The 13,267-nt window shown below is 41.1% G+C and overlaps 1 protein-coding gene across 2 annotated transcripts in view; it reads right to left on the bottom strand.

Annotated features, from left to right (window-relative positions):
* LOC122668007 (probable serine/threonine-protein kinase At1g54610) overlaps window positions 1–10,587 on the bottom strand; it is a 31,126-nt gene extending 20,539 nt beyond the window's left edge. Inside the window, exons 1-5 of one of the 2 annotated variants that reach the window (XM_043864522.1) lie at window positions 10,321–10,587; window positions 9,645–10,213; window positions 9,258–9,542; window positions 8,813–9,130; window positions 7,996–8,223 (exon numbers count right to left, since the gene is read on the bottom strand). In XM_043864522.1, the coding sequence (XP_043720457.1) occupies window positions 7,996–8,223; window positions 8,813–9,130; window positions 9,258–9,542; window positions 9,645–10,022 (1,209 nt within the window). In that variant the 5' untranslated portion in view covers window positions 10,023–10,213; window positions 10,321–10,587. Of the gene's footprint in view, window positions 1–7,995; window positions 8,224–8,812; window positions 9,131–9,257; window positions 9,543–9,644; window positions 10,294–10,320 lie in introns of those variants that run through there. The other variant, XM_043864523.1, reaches the window with a different exon arrangement.
* Window positions 10,588–13,267: the final 2,680 nt, after the last annotated feature.

The raw sequence follows: 13,267 nt of genomic DNA, 5'->3' as shown, positions 1-13,267 counted from the left end.
ATCTCCCTGTGGGATTGAATGCACAAAACGTGTCCAATGTGGACTCTTATAACAATCTTGAGGTGGCAAAGGAGTCTTTGCCTAAGGATCTCCATGCACTACACGACTCTGTAGAGGGTGAGCAACGGTTTATTGAGCAGCAACACGTGGGCGGTTTTGAGGAGCAACGTTCTCATGGGCAGCAACGGTTGGAGAGGTCCTCACCTATTTCCGTTACATGTCGTAACAATGGGCATTTGGCAGTAGTGCTCTATGATGACTCAATTCCAAATCAAGAAGATAATAATGGTAGTGCTGCCCCTTTTCTCAAGGTGGGAAAACGTAAGAGTGGGAGAGAAAAGCATATTTTGCAATCAAACATCTAACCTGGTTCAAGGCGTCATGGAACTTTGGAAATTAATTTAGTAGATCAGACGCTACAAGGGGATCCGAGAGAGGACGCGAATGATGTGTGTCATACCAATGCTCTAACAAGTAATACATGAAGTGCCTATTCTGGAATATCCGAGGGGTGGGAAATCAGCGTTCACGCGCGCATCTACAGGGAATTATGAAGGAAACCTCTCCATATTTTCTTTGCTTAGTGGAACCTAAGGTTGGAGCTGAGAAGTGTCCATTGGGTTTTCTTAATGCTATAGGCATGGATGCTGAGATTATTTCCAATAATCGAGAAGAGGGTCTCCCTAACATTTGGTTTCTGCGGAGGTTGGGGCTACCTCGACCTAGCATTATAATGGATTCTGATCAGCACATCACCCTTCAAGTGGAAACTCAAGGAAGCAAAAGCATCATTACAGTGGTTCATGCGAGCTGCTTCCGAGCTTTACGACGACAACTATGGTGTGACCTTGTTTCCCTTGCAGGAATTTCAAGTTCGTGGTTAGTGCTCGGAGACTTTAACGCTTATCTGTATGCAGCAGACAAGAGAGGGCCTGGACGTTTTAACATGGGGTCTGCAGAGGAATTTGCAGCAATGATTGACTCGGCGTCGCTATCTCTGATCCCCTCCTCAGGCAAAAGGTTCACCTGGTCAAACAACCGTAGAGTGGGGAATGTCCGTGCTGTCTTGGACCGTAGTCTATGCAACGACGCGTGGTGGCAGCGATATGCTTGCAGTGCTCAGCAGGTTTTAGCGAGAGGATCCTCGAACCATTCTCCAATTCTAGTTCTATGTGAGGATTCACCTCGGCCAGCTAATGTGCCATTTAGATTTCAGCGATTCTGGACTGAAAACGAGCATTTCAAATCTTTTGTGCATACCTTGTGGGCTGAGCCGATTAGAGGATCTCCTTTGTTTGTCTCAAAAATTTAAAAGACTAAAGGGTCCCATGAAAGCATGGGCAAGGGAGATGTTTCCACATGTTGATCATGAAGTCCAAAGAACTCAATCTTGCCTGGAATCAGTTCTTGATCGAATGGAGGTAGAAGGCTTTTCGGAGGAGCTGTTTGATAGGGAGACCCATGCAAGAAAAGAGTACGATAAGGCTGTGTTGCTTCAGGAGCATTTGTGGAGAGAAAAGTCAAGAGAGAAATGGTTTAAGTTTGGGGATAGATGCACTAAGTATTTTCATCTATCCACCAAGCTTAGAAGAGCCAGGAACACCATTAGGAAAATTTTTAAGGAGGATGGCACTCCTCTTACAGATGCAGTTTCTATTGGGGCCCACATTGTCTCTCGCTTTGAATTTTTTTTCAAGAAAGGGGAGTCGATCAGGAAGAATGAGTTGCTTGAGATTATTCCGTCTTTGGTTTCAGCCGATCATAATGAAATGCTGACAAAAATACTTTCATCATATGAGGTTAAAGCTGCAGTTTTTAACCTGGATCCCTTCAGCTCGCCAGGCCCAGACGGTTTTCCAGGTACCTTTTTTAGAGTATGTTGGGATATAGTAGGCATGGATGTTTGTAGGGGGGTCCAAAATTTTTTCAGGGAAGGGTTGGTCACGAAGGGGCTTAACTATAATTTTTTAAGCCTGGTTCCTGAGGTGGAAAATGCTGATAGAGTTGGTCAGTACCGCCCAATCTGCATGGGTAATTTCTTCTTCAAATTGATACCAAAAATTATGGCAACTCGATTATCATCCATCTTACATGTCTTAATCTCGCCGGAGCAAGGAGCTTTTCAGTAGGGCAAGGTCATCTTTGACAACATTGGAGTAGCCTCAGAGTTAACCAATTTAATGCATAAGAGGTGTAGAGGAGGTGGTCTGGGTTTGAAACTGGACATTCAAAAGGCGTTCGACACGCTGGAATGGGGCTTTTTATTTGATGTTCTCAAAAGATTTGGCTTCTCTGATTTATGGATTTCTTGGATTCATCAGATCATGTTATCGGCTAGGATCTCAGTGCTGATCAATGGAGGTCCAATGGGGTTCTTTGGCATGGAAAGAGGGTTGAAACAAGGAGATCCTCTATCTCCATTACTTTTCATTCTTGCAGAGGAAGCTTTATGCCGTGGCATATCTGCTCTTCGTGCCTCCAGTGGCATTAAAACGCTGCCTAGACCTCGACAGGTATTCACCCCATCCCATCTATGTTATGCTGATGATCTTTTCATTTTCATGAAGGCAGAGATGCGGGGAGTTCGAAGGGTGATGAAATTTTAAAAGGACTATGAGGACTATTCAGGCCAAAAGGTTAATCTGACTAAAAGCAAGGCTTTTAAAGAGAAAATCTCTGCACCACGCAAACTGGCAACAGTGCTGCAAATTCCTATATGCTCCTTTCCCACACAATACCTGGGGATAAGACTAGTAAAAGGAAGAGTTAAAAAGGAGTCGGTTTTGCCGTTAATAGATCTTTTTAAGAAAAGATTAGCTGCCTGGAAGGGCCGCCTTCTCTCCATGGCAGGTCGGGTGGAGCTAGTAAGATCAGTCATGTGCAATATTCCCATACATAATTTTTCCATTTACTTATGGCCTGCATCAACCATAGATCTTATGGAGCGCTGGATTCGCAATTTTATTTGGTCGGGGGAGCCAGATAAGTCCAAAGCCATAACAGTGAAATGGGATAGTCTCTGCAAACCTAAAAAAGAAGGAGGACTTGGTATTCGTCGAATGAGGGATGTTAACCTGGCTTTGATTGCAAAGTTTGCATGGTCCATTAAAACTTCAAAGTCAAAGCTCACTGCATTCTTGAAAGGAAGGTTTGTCAACAAAGATGGCACTTTAAGGAAGTCTATGGGTCCATCTTCGGTTCTTCCTAGTGTAAGAAAGGTGTGGGACTTTATTCTTTCATCGGAGAGATGGGTGGTGGGAGATGGAGCCACGATTTGTTTCTGGTACGATAAGTGGATGGGGAATCAATCCATTGAGGATCTCCTGCAGCCTAGTCAAATTCCAAGAAATCTTTCAGCCACGATCTCAGGTTTTTTAGAAGGGAGCAGGTGGAATTTTCCTCAGGTAGGATCTCTTGCGTTCCAAGAGGTGATAAATGAGATCTTGAATTTGGGTATTACAGCCACAAATAGAAGGGATGTTTGCATGTGGGCGCACACTAAGACTGGGCTGTTCACGGTCAAATCGGCATGGAACGAGATCAGGAAAAAGGCAACGACTCCAGCGAGGACTTGGGCAGTATGGCAGCATGGTTTGCACCCACGCAGTTCCCTATTCGGTTGGCGGTTGGTGCACAAGGCTCTCCCCACGGATGACAAAGTACGCCGGCGTGGAGTTCCTTTGGTCTCTAGATGTGAGTTACGCCATTCAGAAAATGAAACGGGGCTGCATATTTTCTTAAACTGCAACTTTTCTTGCCTAGTATGGAAGGAAATTCTCTCATTCTTTGAGGAGAATTGGAGTGGGTTCCCATCAATGGAGCTTTTATTCTCATGGTGGAGGAGAAAATCCAATGTAGTATCCCTGCCAAGCATCTGGAGGGCGCTTCTTGTTATCACCTGTCAACAAATTTGGTTGGAGTGAAATAAACGAAAATATGATAACCGAGTAAGTACTCCAAGGCAAGTCGTTATGAGATGCCTTAGAGAAATTACAGATTGTACACGTGTTTTGAAAGTGCATGTTAACTCGGCTAAAGAGCTGGTTTTCGCAAGATTTCTTCGAGCAACAATCTCAAGGTCTCTGAGTAAAAGAGTAGTGGAGGTGACTTGGCGGCAACCACCAGTGGGCTGGTGGAAACTAAATATTGATGGATCATCATTTGGGAACCCAGGATCCTCAGGTGCTGGAGGGATTTTTCGCAACCATTGGAGGTGTGGTTAGATGTTTTGCATTGTTTCAAGGGGTTGGAACAAACTACAAGGCAGAATTTGCGGCTTTTTTTATTGGCATCAAGGAAGCCAAGAACCTACGGGTGAGAAAGCTATGGGTAGAGTGCGATTCAGCATCGGTGGTTACATCAGTTCTATCAAATAAGCTTCCATGGTACCACTTACAGGAATGGTGGACAGCTTCTAATTTCCTGGACACCATCCAATGGCGACTCACCCATTGCTTCAGAGAAGGAAACACGCCGACGGATGCACTCGCCAATCATGCGGCTAGAACAAAATCAACTCAAACATGGAATGCTTCGCCAAACTTTATAATTAACATGGTAAACTGGGAGGCGATGGGTCGGCCACATAACAGGTTCTCTTAGGTCCTCACGGACAGGAGAGGTTTTCCTTTCTTTTGGGATGCAGATATAGGCTGTGCATAGGACTCCAGTTTCAACCTCTGTGATACTGTTTATTTTCCTTTTCATCATCAATACATACATTGCTGATCATTAGCAAAAAAAAAATACGATTATGAACACAAGGAAATTGCCAGATGAATGGAGGAGAAGCATTGTGGTTCTGATTTATAAAAATAAGTGATATTTAGAGCTGCAATAACTATGGAGGCACAAAACTATTGATCATACTATGAAATTATGGGCGAGAGTTATTGAAGCTCGCCTAAGACAAGAAACACTATTATGGAGAACCAATTTGGTTTTATGCCAGGAAGATCCATGACAGAAGCTATTTACTTACTTAGGAAACTCGTGGAAAGATTTAGAGATTGCAAGAAGGATCTCTCCATATGGTCTTTATTGACCTAAAACAAGTTTATGTTGGTCCCAGAGAGTTAATCTGGCAATTATTAGAGAAGATAAGTGTTTCAAGTAAATATGTGGACATAAGTAAAGATATGTATGATGGTGTGGTGACTAGGATAAGAACTGTGGGGGATCAAGGTAGTAAATTCTCCATTACAATAGGAGACATCAAGGATCCGTTTTAGGCTTTTATTTGTTTGCGCGTATCATTAATGATTTAATTAGGTACATTCAAGATGAGGTTCCTTGGTGTATGCTTTTTGCTAATGATATTGTTTTGGTTGATGAGACAAAAGCAAGGATTAACGCCAAGTTGGAGTTATGGAGATCGATCTTGGAATCAAAAGGTTATAAGATAAGTAGAACGAAGACAGAGAGTATATGGTGTGTAACTTTAATTACACTAGGACAAATAATGAGGTGGTGAAAATTGATGAGACGGAGATTCTGCAAAGTGATTATTTTAGGTATCTAGGCTCAATCATAAATAAAGAAGATGATATAGAGGATGATATTTCACAAAGAATTAAAATAGGATGGATGAAGTGGATTAGTACGTCTGGAGTTCCTTTATGTTCACTACCGTTTCATCGAAAAGCTCGCATTGTTAGGGAAGGGCAACGGCAATGTATACATCAACACTCCCTCGCACATGCAAGCCAAGATCCCGTGGTCCTATAGCACATGGAGCTCACGCAACATTTCCTTCGCGTGGCACCTAAGGAGAAGAAATGTCAGGAAAACTCTTCTAATGCACTTCCCAGGAGTCGAATACTTGACTTCCCTGCTCTGATACCATGTTCACTACCGTTTCACCTAAAAGCTCGAATAGTTAGGGAAGGACAGCGTCAATGTATATATCAACACTTTAAAACTTAAAAGGAAAATTTTATAGGACACTATACGACCGGCTATGATGCATGGTGCAGAATGTTAGGCAGTTAAGAAGCATCATGTAGATAAACTCAATGTAACGGAAATGAGGATATTGAGATGGATGTGTGGCAAAACTAAAAAGAATAAAGGAATGATCATATTAGAGCTGATTTGGGAGTACTTCTAATACATGATAAGCTATAAGAAAGTCGTCTGAGGTGGAATGGCCATGTTCAACAGAGGCCTTGGGATGCTCCAATACGGAGGAGTTATTTGATTCAGAATGAAGGAACTAAAAGGGCCAGGAGCAGACCTAAATGACCCTAGGAGAAGTGGTGAGGAAAGATATGCATAGCTTAGGCATTGTATCAAGTATGACCTCAAATAGAGATGATTGGAGGGCAAGGATCCATGTAGCCACCCCATTTAGTTGGGATAAGGCTGAGTTGTTGTTGTTTGTTCATCAGATTCGTCATTTGATAACCCCCCCCCATTTCGGTCTCATTTCACTAGGGGCTAAGATCATCTAAGCCGATATTCTTACTAGGTAACATGTTGTTAGGCCAAGAATTGCTGTGGAGGGTGAATGCTCCTATATATGTTTGTGTTAGTTCAGCTCTCTTAGTCTCTTTTTATGGTTTCTGGCTAAGGAGATTCTGGTCCCTTCCTCATTATTTCTATACACTATTCTATTTCCATCAATAAATTGAATACTTACCCAAGAAGGGAAAAATGAGGGGAGAGAAAACTTCCTACAAGATCCTTCAAAGAATCTGTTTGCAACAGAGTACTGGTCTCCATCCATCAACATACACATCAGAGCGGGTGATCCAAGGCCTATAATTGCAGGATTAAGTTAAAGTACCTGGGACCTCAAATCCATCACTGAGGAGAATCTAGTGCAAAAGCACCAAATCTGGCCTTTAAGAGATATGAATTTGTTGGCTTCCACAACCTTCATTAGTGGCTCGCCTTCCCCTGGCCCAAGAATTCAAAAATTGTTCACCAAAATTCTGTCGTAGTTTCTTGGATATTTTGAATTGAACGATAGACAGCATGAGACAGCCCTAAGAGGGGGTGGGAGGGGAAGAAGAAGAAATCACCATGTACTGCTTGAAAAGGACATAAATTCATGTAGATTCCATGTTCCTTACCTTCACAAGTCCCAAAGGGGGAAAAGGGGAAAAAAATAAAAAAGATTTCCCAGAGTTGCACAGGGTACATTTCCAATGATAATACTTCCCTCAGGCCTCACCCACCCGGTTCTCTCGTTTTGGGAGCATCCACTACGATAAAAGAAGAGAATCCTAGCTATGAAGGCTTATCCACAGCATAGTTGTCACGGCGACCAGACAACACAAGGCATTGGAGGGGTGCCTAGGCGCCCTAAGCATGCAGTATATGACTATATATAATATAGCAATGATAATTTTATATAATTATGCTAGAAATGGCCAGATATATATAAGAAAAAAAAATGTAGAATAAGCAAAGGAGAATATAATATACGCATATTGATCAATAAACATAAATCAACGTAAACTTTTACCCCCAAAAAAAATCAACGTAAACTCGTGAAGTGTCAACAAGGAGTGTTGTCACCTTGGACCCAAGAAAGAGCCCGGATGCCTAGGCGACGCCTTGATAACTATGATCCACAGCATACAGATTTATAAGCACATAGATGTATGCACTAAGCACTTCAATAACAGAACAAATGCCTCCAGACCATACATTTGTGTCATAATCAAACAAGTCTCTTGCATGTACTACCCCCCCCCCCAAAAAAAAAAAAATAAATAAATAAAAAGCCTCTTGCATTCCCATCACAGAGAACAGGACAAACACAAATGCAGTACAGAGATTTGGAAAATACAAACTTTCTAATTGATTTCCAACAAAAAGATTAATCAAGGAAAACATGCATTACACCAAAAGACATGTGATTGACAACCTAGCTTACAGAAAGGAAGATACCACAAAACCATCCATGCTAGATGCTGTTTTGCAGCATCACCATAATAGAAAAGCAAAACTAAGTAAAAGAAAAAATGAAACAAAATAAAAAATTACCTCACTCTCCAATGCATCCGTAGCAGTTAAACGTTCAGCCGGGTCAATTGCAAGAAGAGTTTCAATTAGTGGGAGAGATGATGGTGGAAAGTCCTTAAAAGTCTCTGCTATACATCTTTTGTATGGTTGTTGGGGCTTAAATATGGTTGCATGGGGCAACTTTGACTTTTTCCAATACTCCTCAGAAGGTGAGCCACATAGCTTGAAAATTTTGTGCAGTTGCTCGACCTAAATATCAGAAGAGAAGAAGGTCAATGACAATTAAGAAATTAATAGTATCCTATACTTACAGGCTAAGACCAAGGAAAGAATCACTTTCATTACAAACAAGACACAAAACCCAGTGCAGGATGTCAATAGCATTGAGCTCCAACAATTCATGACATTAGATCTTATTACATAACATATTTGAAACAAGAAAACATAACTCTGCATTGACTGATTAACTTGTTTTTTTACTCAAAGATCAAAATCCAGCTAAAGAGTTCCCAATAATTTGCTTCCTCCAAGTTAAGAGGAAAATTATATGGAATTCTTTCCGATATCTTCTCCATCGAGCATGATTCTGCCAAGTTTAGTATGTAATATGCACTACTAGGCAATGGGATTATGGGAGGATATTTTTTTTCTTTGGGGGGGGGGAGGGAGTGTCCTACAATATCAAAAACATCGACCAATACAACTTCAATTCTTCCAAAATGGAATTACCAACATCTAATACCTCCCAATGTGATTTGAAAGGAACATTTTGGAAAATATAGGATATAGAATTATAAAAACACACTACTGTATAAGGTAGTGCAGGCACCAAAATTACCTCTGTACGCCCTGGCATTATCGGCTTTCCAGCCAAAAGCTCAGCTAGAATACAGCCTGCACTCCAGAGATCCACACCTACACCATAATCAGTAGCCCCTAGAAGAAGTTCAGGTGGTCGATACCACAGTGTGACGACCCGACTAGTCATGGGGTGCTTGTGGTTGGGATCAAAGAAAGATGCCAACCCAAAATCAGCAATTTTAAGCATTCCACCATCGTCAATCAGGAGATTAGATCCCTTAATGTCACGGTGTAATACACCACGATTGTGACAGTGCTCAAGTCCTGACAATAGCTGGTGCATATAGCATTTCACCTGCCATTCCAGATGACACAAAGTAAGCAAACAGAGAGTACGGCAGCAACAAAACCATCATAACTAAGGATCAAAGTGAATGCAGGATGTACTGTAATATCTACTTCAAGAGTTAGAGACAGCAAACCTGCGGTTCTGTGAACTTGATTCCTTGGCTTGCAGCGAGACCAGCCAAATCATGGTCCATGTATTCAAATACAAGGTACAAACTACACGACATCCTTGATGTCACCAAACCCTCTAACTTCACAACATTAGGATGATCAAGACGCCGAAGGATTAGAATTTCTCTAGCCATAAACTTCACACTTTCAGGCTCAAGATTGTCGAACCGGACCTTCTTCAGTGCAACAATTTTCCCCGTCAAAGTATCTCTAGCTTTGTATACGTTGCTATAAGTTCCTTGTCCAATCTAAGAAATCGGAGAATCAGGGAATAACAATTAGAAACAAGACCAGATGATTTTAGTTTTATTTTTCTTTTAGGGGAAAGGTGGGGAGAGCAACTAACTAACCTTATCCAACTTTTCGAAGGTGTCAGCTCGACGAGGAGTCCAACCCTTAATCGCCTCACCAGCAACGGCAGAGAGCCAAGATGGCCACCCAGCAGCGACCTGCTCCCCATGCACATGTTTTGGTGGGTTACCAAGTCTCGGATTCGGCTTCGACCTTCTCCTTTCTCCACGCGGTCGTTGACTGCCTTCCTGCTTCTCCTCTTTCTGGTTCTCCCCATTCTGAACTTCAGTGGTCTCGATCTTTGATACCGTACCCTGCGATTTCCTTCCCGATGGAACAGACAAAGTCTTTTCCTTCTCCTTCTCAACCTCCCTCTCCTTCACCCTCAACTCCGAACCAACCCCAGACGAAACCTCTTTTCCAAACACACACCCCATTTCTTCTATACCGAAGCCTCATGTTTCAACATATTCCACTCTCGTCCCGATCATCCCAGAATTCAACTCAGAACCCTATAGATCTGCTCCGATCATCCAAATCATACTGAAGCTAAAAAGAAGAAGAAAAAAAAGGCGCGAAGCATAAACCCTAATCCAGTAACCTCAAACTTTTCTCCGACAAAGCAAAACTTGTAATCATTTGAAGTTGCCAAGATTAATGGCAGTCAACAACCAGCTAAACCCAAAAAAAAAAAAAAAAAAAAAAAAAGAAAAGAAAAGGAAAGGAAAAACTAACTTTTTTGTGATTGACGATTCGCCATTAAAGTTGCAGACTATAAGTGTGTGAGAGAGAGAGCAGCTTCGTTCGATCTCAGTCTCACTAGATCTTCTCTCACCAAAAGATATTCGTCGCTAAGGTCGTTAGGATAGAAATCCAAGCCAAGCTGTCTTCCTATCCCTTTCTCCGTGGTCTCCGCTTTTTTGACTCTCCCACAAACGGAGAGAGACGAAATATATTTATGTTTGTCTCCCCAAAATCCGATCCTCTTCTCAGCTCTTCATCTGCAGTCAAATCAAACACATTCCTGTATATTTAGCTCAAGTCCGACGTGTACCCAACCACTTGGCCATGCCATGTCATCCAAAACTTGGTCAAGAATTACGAAAGTGCCATTCCATGCATGGCCCAAGTGGCATAAAATCATAGGTGGAAAGGAATGGTTTACCTCAGATCCCTCTTCCTAAGGAGAGATGAACGCAGTGGAGCCCACCATCATGAAACAGGACAAACAGAACGTGGTGATGTGGAAAGATAAATGCTGTCATATCAATTTCTTTTATTAGGGATATGTTTATATTTATATTATTCTTAATTAAGGTAGAGGGTTCTCTAAGCAAGGAAGGTACTCTACGTACTCACACATTAATAATTTTTAATTAATATTATTTTTAAATAATCAATACTATACTTCTTTTCTATTAAGCAATTAATGTAATAATTCATGTTAGAAGGCTGTACGTCTTGGGCTCAGATTAAATATAAAAAAACACATCATGAGAAAATTTATAAAAAAAAAAAACAGTTTAGGGGGCAGGTGGGGTGAGATTGTTGGGAAGATAGGGCTCACACATTGGTGGAGTTTTGTTGGGTGGAAATGTTGAGGGCACTTCTATTGCCGAGCTGCCAGTACTGTTGTGTGCGCCCCAGACACAGCAAGGCAACGAAAAGACCACCTTACCCCCTCTACCTGAGCGCCTTACTTGAGCTGGGGTAAGGCAGTCGTTGTGTGTGGGGCGCACGGAAGTAGGGGCAGCTCGAAAGTAGAGGATCCAGATCCAAATGTTGAAGTAAAGTTACGATAAAGTTATTTTTCCCATAAATAGTAATCAAAGTCTCACTGATTTTGTGGGATTTTGAAGTGCTACATCAACAGACAAAGCAACTAATGATGTTCACTGAGCTTTTGTATGTTCACCGCCCCAAATTAACCTAACAAGATTGGGGTGGGATTTTGAAGTACCACATCAATTTTCCCACCCCAATTCTCCTACCCTACCTAAGTTCCCGTTTGTTTACAAACGGGGCCTAAGTATCTCTAGTGTCCAACATTTTAAAAATCAAAATCAGATCCATCGAATCGACAGATATGGTTTGAAATCAACCATGAACTTGTGATTGATCTCAATTAATCGTTTTGAAAAAGATCGATATTACTTTTTCTAAGGCTACATCATTGAATTTCATATTTAAAAGTCGATTCTATGAATTTTACGACTAATTTCGTTAGATTTTAATCTAATTCATAACAATATTGACAACTACTAATTCGATTATCGATTCTGAATTTAAAATCCTTGATCCTAATGTCTCAGTGACCTTTTCCCGACAATTAACTGTAAGTGAGAGTTCTCACCACTATTTGAAAAAATCGGAAGGGATCAAATGAATCAATTGATTTGAGTCAAAGAAATCGACCTAACTCGAACCTGATTCCTATCATTTCAGAGCGGCCAATTGGCATTGGGTTTCTATGGTTCAGGCAAAATTCAACCGATGCTGACCAATTCTCCACAGATCCTAGCCAGCCCAAAACATACTAAATTGGACTAATTCAGACATTGATTGGTTGTTTTAAAACCTCATACCCTACACCACCAGTATGGGAAGAATTTCCCACGCCACACCAATTATAGAATGAGAAATGATTTGTCAAGAAGGAAACCACATGATCAAGAAAACGAGAGAGTGTGTGTATGTGTGTCTATGTCAAAGTTAATCTCGCATGATTAAGATGTAAGAAACAGAACTTAGCTCGTCTTCAGGGAGCCCAGCACGCCCAAGGTGCTGCTAGCCGTTGGGCTACACATCCCTAGGCGTGCGTCAAGATGTATGCGGCATAGCTCAAACACTGGATGCCACCTGACAGCACTCTGGGCGTTAGGCTCCCTGGAGACGATCCTGATATGGGAAAAGATCTCCATTCTGTCTTCCCTGTCGGAAAAATTATTAAGGGCAAGTTTGGATGCTGATGTGCCACCTATTCCGTTTAAATAACATTGTCAATTTATGCGTAATTGTGTGGATAAATAATATTTGAAAGTACACACGAGTGCACCCTATAAAATGGAAACATTTCAATGTGAGACTGGAGTAATAGATCGAAAAAGGCAAAAGTTTTTTCCAATTAAAAAGAGGGAAAAATTAATGAAGAAACTAGATTTGGTTCTCATGTAGTATGGTTGAACGGTTGGACCACCAAGTAGTATATGTGTTTGGTAGAAAAAAAGATCCAAGACTCAAGACTCAAGACAAAATCTTATATGGTCCCAACCTCATACATTTCTTAGGTCAAAGGTCAACCTGATTGTGTGATCACATACAAAATATATGGATTTATTAGGAAACAAAAAAGGTAATATATTTTTATTTCATATTAAATTAAACATATATTTTATCATTATTATGTCCAAACACATGATATGAAAAAAAAAATCATCATACTTATATTCAATAATAGCCAAGAAAAATATGTTTTTGCCCAAATGTTTGGCTTAACCTTTCTAGACCATGGTTTGAAGACCTGGAATCAGAATCCGGATCGGTTTTAATTGATTTTGATCGAGGTTGGAATCAGAACCGTTCAAGATCAATAAGAATCGACCCAAAAATGTACTAATCCTAGTTTTTGGAACGATATCAACATTCGACAAATTATGATTTGATGTCAGTTTTTTGAAACCAT

Source organism: Telopea speciosissima, chromosome 7 (genome assembly GCF_018873765.1).
Source record: "Telopea speciosissima isolate NSW1024214 ecotype Mountain lineage chromosome 7, Tspe_v1, whole genome shotgun sequence".
Lineage (NCBI taxonomy): Eukaryota > Viridiplantae > Streptophyta > Magnoliopsida > Proteales > Proteaceae > Telopea > Telopea speciosissima.
This window is presented reverse-complemented; position numbering and strand designations above follow the sequence as displayed.